The 12,306-nt window shown below is 32.7% G+C and overlaps 1 protein-coding gene across 1 annotated transcript in view; it reads left to right on the top strand.

Annotated features, from left to right (window-relative positions):
• The first annotated feature begins 7,282 nt into the window (after positions 1–7,282).
• The window catches only part of MYH15 (myosin heavy chain 15), a 90,549-nt gene continuing 85,525 nt past the window's right edge, over positions 7,283–12,306 (top strand). The window contains exons 1-4 of the mRNA XM_087966535.1: positions 7,283–7,419; positions 7,930–8,033; positions 10,394–10,537; positions 11,522–11,678. Of these exons, the coding sequence (XP_087822661.1) occupies positions 7,329–7,419; positions 7,930–8,033; positions 10,394–10,537; positions 11,522–11,678 (496 nt within the window). The 5' untranslated portion in view covers positions 7,283–7,328. The remainder of the gene's footprint in view (positions 7,420–7,929; positions 8,034–10,393; positions 10,538–11,521; positions 11,679–12,306) is intronic.

Genomic DNA, 12,306 nt, shown 5'->3' with positions numbered 1-12,306 from the left:
GATTGATCTTACTGATGTATGAATACTGTGTTTTATACTAGAAAGACTGTGCCTTGTTTTTCTTATAACAATATTAAAATTGCCTATAGCAATTGTGTGCAGCTGTTGATTGATAACTATAGATTAAAAAACCATTTAAATTATAAATAATAGAATCTAAAAGCTTGAGAGGGACTCTGAAGCATCTCCATAATTTGTGCCTGAAGTATAATTTTTGCTCTGACTATATACAAAAAGTAATCACTTAATGTAAAAAGTAATCATTAAATCTCTTTAATCCATTTTATATGTACAAGTTTAGCAAATGTAGTTTTGGAGCACAGTCTTTGCACACTACTGGCACCATGGTATGCACCCCATCTGAACATTTATTCTTTACTGTCCCTAAAATTTTCTTAGTAAGAAACCCAGTATTAAGTGTCTTCATTTGTGAAAACTCAAATTTTTCACAGGGTTCAGTTTTTCAACTATTTACTTACTTTGTACTTACTTCTGCTGAAATCACTTAGCAGGCAGACTATTCATTTTTATTTACTTAGCTAAAAATAGTGAACACTTCTTGTCTAGATAGGAACAGAATAACTAACCTAAGCTGCTTCCTTTGGGAGTGTTCACACTAGCAAGCTATTTGCAGTCACATCCATGCTCCTTAATGCTAGACATGTTAACTTATTTTCATTCAAATAGGAATGGACATGCAGTATGTGCATGAATGTAAAAGCATTTAAAGATCCAGTGAAATTCATTTCCATTAAATAGGATTCTGGCTGAGGAATCATTTTACTTGAAAGGATATTGAAGAAGACACATTCCAAAATAGCTATTGACTCCACTTTGTTTCCAGACACAAAATTCAGTTTGTTCCTTACAACCTATTTAGTTCTTAACAGTCAATACGTCTGGGACACTGTTCTCACATGAACCTTCACATGGGTTTGCCCAAGAGACCCCTTGCCAGGTTCTACTTCCTACAAAAAGGCAGCACTTAGTTACTGAAGTCGTTTCCATGATGGCATCCTACATTTGAAAACATCTTTTCTGAAAAATAATATTGATAAGAAACATTTTGTCTTTTCAGTTTATTTGTTTATTTATTTGTAAAATTTATAGGCTGCTCATCTTACCTCAAGTAACTCTGGTGGCTTACAATCATAACCACTAAAATATTTTCCCTCAGCTGATTAATAGTTTAATGAAGTTGTTTGTTGAAGTGATCAGATGTTGAAGGTTTTTTGAATTACATTGAATAGACAGAGATTCCAACAGAAAAAAGTACAAGTTACCTGATAAAATACCCTCTTTTAACACAATTATAAAAGGAGCTTCCTTTTGCTTCCTTTACTTCCTTTTTGGCATTCAACACCTGCACTTGAAGAAAAGTGAGCTATTCCCATGTATACAACTTATAATTTACCTCTTTTTATGTATGCATATTTTTCTCCTGTGCATAAAACTTTAGTATTACACTGGAAAAAGTCATGACTTGACATGATGAAAAGTGCTTCCAGATTATTGGCAGGAGTCGATGTCATCAACTGATTGGCAGGAGGTTTAATTGACTTTTCTAAGCCATGCAACCCAAGGTGTGAATTAGGGAGTTTCCAAAGGAAGCAGCCTGTGTGAATAAAATGCCATCATTTTTCATCATGATGTTAACAAGTATGCAGGAGCCCAGGGGATTAAATGAAATAAAATCTCCAAATGAGTGAAGCAAGTTCAATTGCCTTCCTAACCCTAGTTTGGCTCCATGCTTTTCTTTCATTAATTAAGCCAGAGCAGGTTAATATTATTCACTGAAACAAGTTAAAAATAATCTGGCCAGCCACTACAAATATTTCTGTGGTGCCAATTTGAATTTTGATAGTGACTAACAAATTATTGGTAGCCTTAGTTTGATATTTGTTTGGTGTGTGATCCTAGTAAATGTTACCCATAGTGGGTAGTAAAACTGTTCAGTGTCCAAATATTCTCCCAGACTACTAAATATACTGTAGATGGCAAAAAGTGTACATCCATTCCATCCCCACTTCCTCTCCTTCCTATAACTTATCACAGGACTATAAACCTTCGTGTCCAAAATTTAGCATTTTGACGAGCCCTTTGTAGGATTGTCTTGCAGTCCAAAAAAGGCTTGTGTTTATGGGTAGGTTGATTGTTTGATTGATTGCTTTTAATTTGATCAGCAATTCATCTTTATATTTACTTTGTAAATTTTACATTGCTTCATAAAGAATCATGAGTTAGAATCCAAACTAATTAATCAACCCCTCTCCTTAAAATGCCACATACTTTGAAATGTGCCTTCTTCCTCCACCCTCTCCAGCTTCTTCTAGGACCAGCAGCCAAATTTAGAAACAAGGGAAAGTATTGATGCCTTTTATGTCGCTATCATCAATGACCTTGGTGAAAAATGTATAAAAGCCAGGAACAGCAGAATCTCCTTAGTTGGTCCTTTTCTTGCCAGGGTAGGTATTAACCTCTCTTCTTTCTGAAGATATATGAGTATATTTTGAACCTGGTGTCCTATAAAGTTTGATTGGTATTGTATGTTTTTCTGCTAAGAGATAAAGTTTTAGCTACATAAACAGGGAATATTGTTTTAGTAGTACTGACCTGCTGCCAATAATGTATAGATTAGATACACTAAATGCTTAGTGTTTTGAAAGGAGATTGAGATCTGTGTTATATTAAAGATGGACTGATAAGTTTTTAGTTATATTTTCTATTTTTCCAACTATCATTGGAACTCATTCTGTAACACGGTTTAAACAGATTGTGGATTGAGATTAAGTCAGAGATGAGCTGGAATCCTTTAGAAATGCATAATTTAAGCCAATTCTTATTGCAGATGAGAATATATTAATCATTGCAGTGGTATACAGCCATTGGTTGGGATTTTTCTTTGGTTTGTATTCTTGGTTTTATTCATAATACTATTCTTTTTAACTTTCCAATATTTCAGATTTTTAAAATATAAACATTATTTTATTTTCCTTTATTTTATTTTAAACAGGCAGTACTAATTTGCAACACAGACTAGAATTCTATTTCCTCTTACGTTTAACATTACTTAGTATTTCTGTCCAATGTTTGTCCAGGAATTACATCCTATTGCCATGATTCGTGTATCACATTATGAGACTTTTCTGAAATAGTCCAATACTTGAATATCTCAACAGATGAAAAATCCAGTGTGGAAAAGATTATTCCTATTATTTCCAATCTTAATAGCTGAAAATTCATAAAGATTACTCAGACTTTCTGTCTTGGGATAAAAATCTTGATATAGTGGTCCTCATTTCCAAGTATATCATTTTAGGATTCTACAGTGAAGATCTGATACATTAATACTTTTAGCTCTGAGTCAGTGCTAACATATAAAAGAAAACCTGGAGAGATTTCTCGTCACTAATAATATGAAATTACAAGCAGAGGTCAATTGCATTAAATGTAGTTTTCAGTGAATGAGATATTTGTTATACACAAAAGTAACTCCTTACCTTCCACATTTTTTTAACAAAGGCTTTCTTTTTGATAAATATTATAAGAGTGTACAAAATTAAGCAGATATGATAGGAATTACCACCAAGAAGGTATTATGTCAGATGTATAAACATTAAATAATAAATAAGAACGAATGTTGATTATTCTTTTGAATGTCTATTTTTAAGAGGAACTAATCAGGGATGGCTATTAACATCCTTCTATTTAATTTATTTACAAAAACATTAACATTAGCAACATTCAAAAAGTAATATAAAGGTCAAAGAGCATTTCTTAATTTTTTCACTCCTTATTCTTTCAAATCTAGCATATTTGGATAACTGTATAAAAAAAGGCTTCAAAAGTTTTGCAAAATTATCAGGCCTATCAATTATTTAAAAACTATAAAGCAGGATTATATACTGGATAGAATGTATATCAGACCTTATGGAAGAAGAAGGGCCTATCTGGACACATGCCTTTTATAAAGGTTTAGTAAGTTAAAGCATGCAAGTGACACACACTATTAATCTATAAAATGTCCTGGCCACTTTGGTCTCAGTTAAATTCATGTTATGAGCAAAGAGGATACTAGAACTTGTAAACCCATGTTTTTGAGAAATCAATAATAATTCTGCACAAGCCAAAAGATTAATATAATACATTTACCCATATTTGTTATATTTACACCGGGTTTGAGACAAATTTAGGAATCAGATTTAGGCAAGGCATTCAATGGTGTCATATGGCACTCTGGGAATTCTTATATGTTTCAAGGCAGGAATTATATTATAAGACTTTATACTTTGTTATTTAATTCCTATAGGAATCCTATATAAAATAAAATACATAATTATAAAATAGGTGTGGTGTGTTATAATAAAAAAGGGCTCTTTTCCATTTTAGGTGGAAATGCAGTAAAGCCTCAAAATTTTGAGGGTAGATCTTTGACAAAATAATAGCAATAACTAAACAATGAATGAATTCCTACAAAATTTAAACATATTATATATAGTATATTTGATGGATTTTACAACGCAAAAATAATATTGTTTCCTGCTTCTAGCAGCAAAGTTAATTTTCATGGGTATTGAAATATTTGCAGCTATTTTTGCTTGAAAAATGATTTAATAAGGTGATCTGTTGCTCTGCTTGAGAAGTGGAAATAATTATTGCATAGAAATTGGCAGAATTTTATCAGTTTTATAAATAGCAAAATTAATACTCACCTAAAATGGAAAATTTAAATTTAAATGAGCTGATGCAAGAATATAGATACTATTCTATTTTGCATAATAAAACAATGTAATAATACCATTTCGAATAGCAGAAATTTTATTTATTAAATCTTCTTTTCACTCATAATGGTTTCAGATCAGGTCCTTTTAATAAATACCAGAGCTTCTGTTATTACTTTCATTTTTGAAATGTGCACAGCCCTAGTATTCATGTTTAGTGTAAAATAAACAAAAATTCCTGGCCTGGTTGCTTTGAAGACGAATGAAGGAATGAATGAATGTGAATGAATGAATGAATTCTATTGATACCACCATTCATTAATAATGGAGAAAAATCATATATTTAAAAGATTGCAGTATTACCTTTTATTCAAATTCATAGTTGTAATTCAATGCGAGTTTCTAAATCCCAAGTTATCTTTAAATTCAAACTTTGAGGAAAAAAATAAGCAAAATGCCCTGTGACTAGTTCATTTTATATAATAAGTCTTCTCGTATTTGAGCATTCTCAAAACCTGTAACAGTTTATGGTCCTATTTAATCTTTTGGCAGTTTTCCCTTTATCCTAGCAAAATGTTACAAGATTTCTGTGTTCACTGCGAGAAGAAGGAAATACCATTCCTTTTTTGTAATCCACTCAGAGAACAGTAATAATTAGAAATGATAATGGTCCATGAGCAATTATATACTAAATGTCACAATATCTCCAAGGAATTTTTCCATTAACTCTACAAGAAATCTGAAGAACAAAAGATATTTGATTTTCTAAATATGGAGTGTGCATTATTTTATTTAAGACAAAGAATATATAAACCATATATACATATACATACATAAAATATATAAACATACCAAGAACAGGAAAAGAATTATCCAACAGTCACACTGCATATTGACAATATCAGCTCTTATTGAATAGACAGAAATAAAGGGTGAAATAGTAACGATCTAGAAAGCAAAACTAAAAAAAAAACCTTTAAACCATCTCATTATATTTTCTTGTATTTATTAAATTTATATAGACAAATGTGACTCTAGGCAGTATATCCTTATTCATCATAGTGTTTTGTTTTATATCTGAAGTACTATTTGCTATCTGAAAATGTCATATTACCTAGGACCAAGTGCCACTGAATTCACTGGGACTTAGGTACAAATAAATCAGTTTAGATTGAATTGGCAATGTATTTAACATTATTTATTTGGTAGTAATAATTGTACTGAAAGGGATTTTTGTTCATTTATATGACTATTTTTACTCCCAAACCTCTACCATATTTCATAATGATTCCTTGCTTCATTAAGGGGAATATTGATTTTATTTTGAAAAAAATGAAACCACTATGATGAGTAGCTCTAGTTTTCAACCTAAGAAAATTCAAATGTGACTTTAAATAGTTATATTTTTTGTTGAATTTACTTACTTGTTTTAAAAACTGTAATTCTTGAAATCCAAAAATCTTGAACAATATTCTGCCTGTTTCAGTTGTTTGTGACTAGCAGTTAGCTATGTTGCTATCAATCTGAATAAATAGTCCTGAACTAAATGGTCTGATTTAATATGGCAACATTGGGTGCCAAAATCAGCCTTCCTTAACTCCTACAATCTCCAGCTGGCAGAATTAGTAAGCAATTATAACAGTTGTAATATCAATATATTTGGAGGTACTAGGACTTGTTGGGAGTAGAACAGGAGTGGGAAGCTGAATTCTCCAGAGTGGGAATATGCCTCTTCAAGGTTAGCCAATAATTGTTGGTTTTAGTTCATATTTTGAAGTGCCCTGAAATTGTCACATTATGTCACAATAGTGGGACATAGATAGCTTTTAAAAATTTATCAGCAAATTGTTGTGTATTAGGTACAACGTAGTGTCCATGTCAGAAATAATGTTTCCAGAGAAGATTAAGTCTGATCATTATTTTTGTATTCCCTAAAAATGTAATGCTGGGTGAAAATGTTCCAAATGAATCATTTGAGCCTGAAAAAAAGGAGACTAATCATCATCATCATCATCTGAATGTGTATAGAATCAATTATGTGCATAATCAAATAAGTACTACTGAACTATTGTGAGCAGTCCTATAGAAACCAGAACAAAAGAAACATTTAAAAAATGTTGCAGTGTGCTTCCAAATTTATTAATTAACTTGCTCAATGTATGTCCCACTTTTTCATTAAGAACACAATGTAGAATTTGTGGTAAATCCTTATCTAGTATTCTTCCACAATAATAATCCAGCAAAGTAAATTGGCTGAAAGCCAAAGGTTAGGCCAAGGGCAACTGGTTAGTTTTCTTTCTTGAAGAGGAATTTTAATCTTGATGTCACCAGCCTTAGTTCAATATTTTAATTTAAAATTGTTACTTCAACTAAAAAGCATATTCCTTTTCTATGATTTAGTGCCCTGCTACTTTAGCAGGAATGATTTTTCTGATGCAAATGTATCTCTTAATCTCAATAATATATGTGTTTTCTCTTTATTTGTTCAGGGTCTATGTTGGAAAATAGAAAATATGTTACTGACTTTGAGTTTGTCATTTTATCTTTGTAGGCTAGTTTGCTTCATTTTTCTTTTGTGAGCATATATCCTTCACTTTGTTTGCCAAGATGATGGACATGTCAGAGTTCGGGGAAGCTGCAGCTTTCCTTCGAAAAAGTGACAAGGAAATCATGGTGTTGCAGACAGTGGCCTTTGATGGTAAGATATAATATGACTATTCTGCCCATCATTTCTTCTAGACTGGTAAAGCAGATGCCTGATCGGATATAATAAAATTGAAAGTTCTGATACAAAAGGTACACTGTAGGTCTGAACATGGATTTTAGCCCTTTTGCTCTCCTGGAAAAAAAATATTCTGGTTGAATCTCAGAATCACACTAGTTATATCAGGCAAAGTTTATGACAGCAGGTGAGGACCAATTATTTGTTGGTTTGTTTTATATATGAATAAACTATCCTCTTTGAGGTAAGGAAAACATTTGGCTGTGGAATTCTGGGAACTGAAGCCCACCCATCTTAAAATTGTCTTATCTGAATATATTTTGTAGGCATTACTTGACCTATGAAATGGAATGAAATGGTTTAGAGAAAGCAAGCAGCCTAAGTACTGCTAAGAGAACACTGTATAATATACAGCTGTTGCTGTTATTTGACAATTTTAAGTATTTAGCATGCTTGTATAATGACAAAAATGTCTTCCTTTTCAAGGAAAGAAGAAATGTTGGATTCCTGATGAAAAGAAAGCATACGTTGAAGCAGAAATCAAAGAGAGTGGTGGTGGCAAAGTTACTGTGGAGACAGCAGATGGGAAAGTAAGGAACCTTCTCTGCTTGATAAGTCACAAGTGCAAGACCTATAAGACAGAGAAACAACAAGCCAATGTAAACAGTTGGTCCAGAGACACTTTAACAATAAGGTCAATTAATCTAAGACAAAAAAGAAATGGCCCATATAGCTGGAGATTGCCTTTATATTTTTATGTCTTTCTGCCTGTCTATCCATCCATCCATCCATCCAACATACTTCAATGTTGACTGCTGGTGACTGTCTAGACAAGTCCCTATGATTTTCTTGGCAAGAAATTGCCTTCTTCACAGGGCTGAGAGTGATTGGTTACTTAGCTGAATTTGTGTGCCTAAAATGGGCCTAGAAATCATTGTCTCCTGGATTATAGCATGATGTCTTATCCCCTCATCACATTTGCTCATATATACTGTAGTATGTCAATAGTAAATATAAGTCCTTTTAAAAAGAGTGAAGCAGTTTATCCTTATCCTGCAGGGACTACCATTGTAGCAACTTGAAAAAAGCCCTCTACAAATACATGCACATCTTTGGATCTGAGGCTTTGGGCTGATCATGTATAAGGCTAGCTGCATAAGAGTAATTATATAAAGATGGTCCATATCTCAGTTGCAGAGGTGGTATTCAGCAGGTTCTGATCAGTTCTGGAGAACCGGCAAATACCACCTCTGACTGGCCCTGCCTCCCGAGTCACAGCTGATTGGTTGGATCTTCTTTTGTTGCCCTGCACAGAAGAACGGAGCTGGAAAGCAGGTTAGTAGGGTGGGAAGGGAATGGGGATTTTACAGTATTCTTCCCCTGCCACATCCACCAAGCCACGCCAGTAGTAAATATTTTTGAATCCCACCACTGCTCAGTTGATTTATGTAGTTCAGTATAAAGATGGGTGGGTGGTTTATAGGAGATTCCTGGTGTTGTGGAAACAATAATACATTTTTATGCTGCTATCTTTGGAGGGAATCAGAGTGGGCACATATGGAGAGCGTGTGGAGGCTCTGACTTAAACTTCTCTTTCCAATCTTGGTTAAGCTGCAGTACTTGTGGCAGTTCTGAATATTCTCAGAGGCAATGGGCAACAAAGTCTTAACTCTTTTATGTCACATGCATGAATACAAAGCAACTGAGTATAAGCAGAGTAGAATAAAAAGATCTGAGTTTACAAAATGTAAAAACACAAACCAACGATAGAGATAGATTTTGTAATTCTCTGTACATTCTCCAAAAAGCATTGTAAACAATCTTAAAGAACTTCAGCAATCAATAGCTGCTTTAATAATTGTTCAGTTGTTTGGAATGTTTTTAAATAAGCATGCTTCTTTCATAGGTTTTTAAATGTTTCATAGGTTTTTAAATGTTTTCATTCATGAAATATGCTTTCCAGTGATTGGAATTTAACTTTGAATATAATTTACAGACTCCTATGTCAAATGGCTTTTAATTTATTGTTAGATGGTCAGCATCATTACTAATATCTGAAAACCTCAAATCTGCTATTATCGTTATTTGAATTTCTGCACCATATTTTATAAAACAAAATTACAAACTTACTATTTTCTATTTTCTATTTGATAATCAGATGTTCCAAGTGATATTGGTACAAGACTGTGCTGATCTGTTTAAAATTTAAGTTGCATTTGTTAATAATGTATACTTGGGAATAATCTTTAATAATGTCCTTTTGTAGTGAGGCTACCATATCCACAAAGATAAAAAAATACAAAATTATTCACAACAGTTAAGTGGCCTTGAAAATAGTAGAACTTGCTAAAATGGTTAAACTTCAGCAAACTTGCTAAAATTGACCTGTTTATTAGGAAAGAAACAATAACTACTTTTATAAAAAGACCAGAAACCTTTTATGGTCTTTTTCCTGAAAATGGACAAAAATGCATTGGTGATTTTGGGAAAAAGGTTGTTTGGGGGAAAAGGAACATGTTATGTCATTTGGGAGGGTGGAAACAGTAATAATTATGTTTGTAACTGCTGCAAAGATCAGATTTCACTTATTTAGATATTTTTCTTTCTCCCCACTCCCATGTTTGATTTTTTTTCAATTTTTGTCCTATTATCCATCCAGCCAGCCAGCCAGCCAGCCAGCCAGCCAGCCATCTAGCTAGTTACTTGAAAATCTGTTTGGTGTAATGATTAAGGCATGGGGCAAAGCCACCTGAGTGATCTTGTGTCAATCCCTTTTATCTCAAGCTTATGAAAGAGGCAATTGCAAACCACTTCTAAGAAGCCTTGTCCTGGAATCTCTAAGAATCAGACACAACTAAATGGAAGATAGAGATATACATAAATACCTTTCAAATTAATAATAATGGGAAAGAGAATGCATCCAATTAAAAGTTCCTTTCTTTTTTTGCAGACTGTTACTGTAAAAGAAGATGATGTTCAGCAGATGAACCCTCCAAAGTTTGACATGATTGAAGATATGGCTATGTTGACCCACCTAAATGAAGCTTCTGTGCTATATAATTTGTATAGACGCTACTCTAACTGGATGATTTATGTATGATTTCTTTACTTTATCATCTTAAAATGTGCTATTTGAATAACATATTTTTGTAGAAGAAAATGCCTTAATGTTTTTCTTAAAGAATTGTTCAGGAATTATTTTTATGAAATATTTTTGTGATACATTCTTCTATTTAATTTAGCAATATTGTGAACTTTCTCCTTATCAGCCTATTTAAAGGACAACAATTTGGGGAAGGCTGTTTCCAAAATGGAAGAAAGAAAATGCATTAGGCTCAGTAGAGACAATGGGTACTGTGTTTTGGATCAAGGATGTTGGAAAAGATTCCTCAATAAATTAAATTATTTTTCATTACATCTTTTTATTCTGAAGACTTTCTAAAGAGAGAGATGTGTGTAAATATAGCAATTGAAAGTAGTATTGTCTTAAGGAAAAGTTGTACAATCTGCAACCTACAGACCTTTGAAGTTCTTGTGGGCCTAAGAACTCTCTCCTCAGCTGGCTGTTGAAATTAAGCTTATTAATAATTATTAAGTTGTCTGAAGATTATTTAAATTATGTTTAAAAAGATGTTTCTTTGTTTAGTTGCATAGATTTTTAATATGTTGCGTTTATTTTAGATTTTTAACCCACCTTTATTATTTTTATAAATAAGTCAAAATGGTGAATATACCAAATACGCCTTCCTGCTCTTTTTCCCCAACAACAACAACAACCCTGTGAGGTGAGCTGGGCTGAGAGAGGTGGACTGCCCAAAGTCACCCAGATGCTTTCACGGCAAATGCAAAACTGGAACTCACAGTCTCCTGGTTTCTAGCCTTTACTAGACCTAACTTAAGAATGTTAGAAGATTTTTGTATTTTTTTATTAGATATCCACTTTTATACCCTTACTCCTTCTGACATGAAGAGACAATTCTACTAACAATAAAATCCTCCTAGATCAATATGATATCAACTCTTAATACTATACCGGCAGGATCATTCTACTCTTATTAAAAATTCTTTTCATTTCTAGACTTACTCAGGCCTCTTCTGTGTGACAATAAACCCTTACAAATGGCTTCCTGTCTACAAAACAGAAGTAGTTTCTGCTTACAAGGGGAAGAGACGCTCAGAGTCTCCTCCCCACATCTTCTCCATTGCAGATAATGCATATCATGATATGTTGCGTAGTAAGTAAATCTATTTGATCACAATTCTTTTTAAAAGTTATGTGTATGTGTACTTGTAGCCTCAAGTGTTCCCAGATCAGCTTATTAACATTTGATGACAAATCACCAATATACAACAGTACAGTTTTTAGTTAATATAATGTGTTGACTCAATTCCTTAATTTGCTTTTTTAAAAAAAAAGTTGTACAGAATGGAACCAAAGTTTCAACTGTGACCTTTCTAGTGGTGTCATCATCTTTCTGGCTTACAAATACATAAAAAAAAAAAAAAGCATATTCTACACTGAAAAGCATATTATGCTTTCTAAAAGATTTTTAGAAAGATCTCTTATTTAGTAGAAGATGTCTGATTTGAAATTACTTTTATTTATTGATTTGATTATCTATGGATTTTATATGCTGCTCCAATTAGACACATTTTTAAGCAGTGTATATTCCATGATCCATTAATTAGATTAAAACAAAGCCAGAAATATGGAGAAACTAAAAGAAAAGCAAAACAATCCAATATAACAATAAAATCATCCTAGATCAGTATGATTCTTAGTACTATACCATCAGGATAATTCAAGTATCCTCCAATCCTCAAAATGTTTTGGAAAAGCAAGGTCTGAAAGAAATGGACTAC

This window comes from Notechis scutatus, chromosome 5 (assembly GCF_049901735.1).
Source record: "Notechis scutatus isolate UNSWTSFEM ecotype Mainland chromosome 5, rNotScu1.2, whole genome shotgun sequence".
NCBI lineage: Eukaryota > Metazoa > Chordata > Lepidosauria > Squamata > Elapidae > Notechis > Notechis scutatus.
Note: the sequence above shows the minus strand (reverse complement) of the source record. Positions and strands in the feature narration are given on the sequence as shown.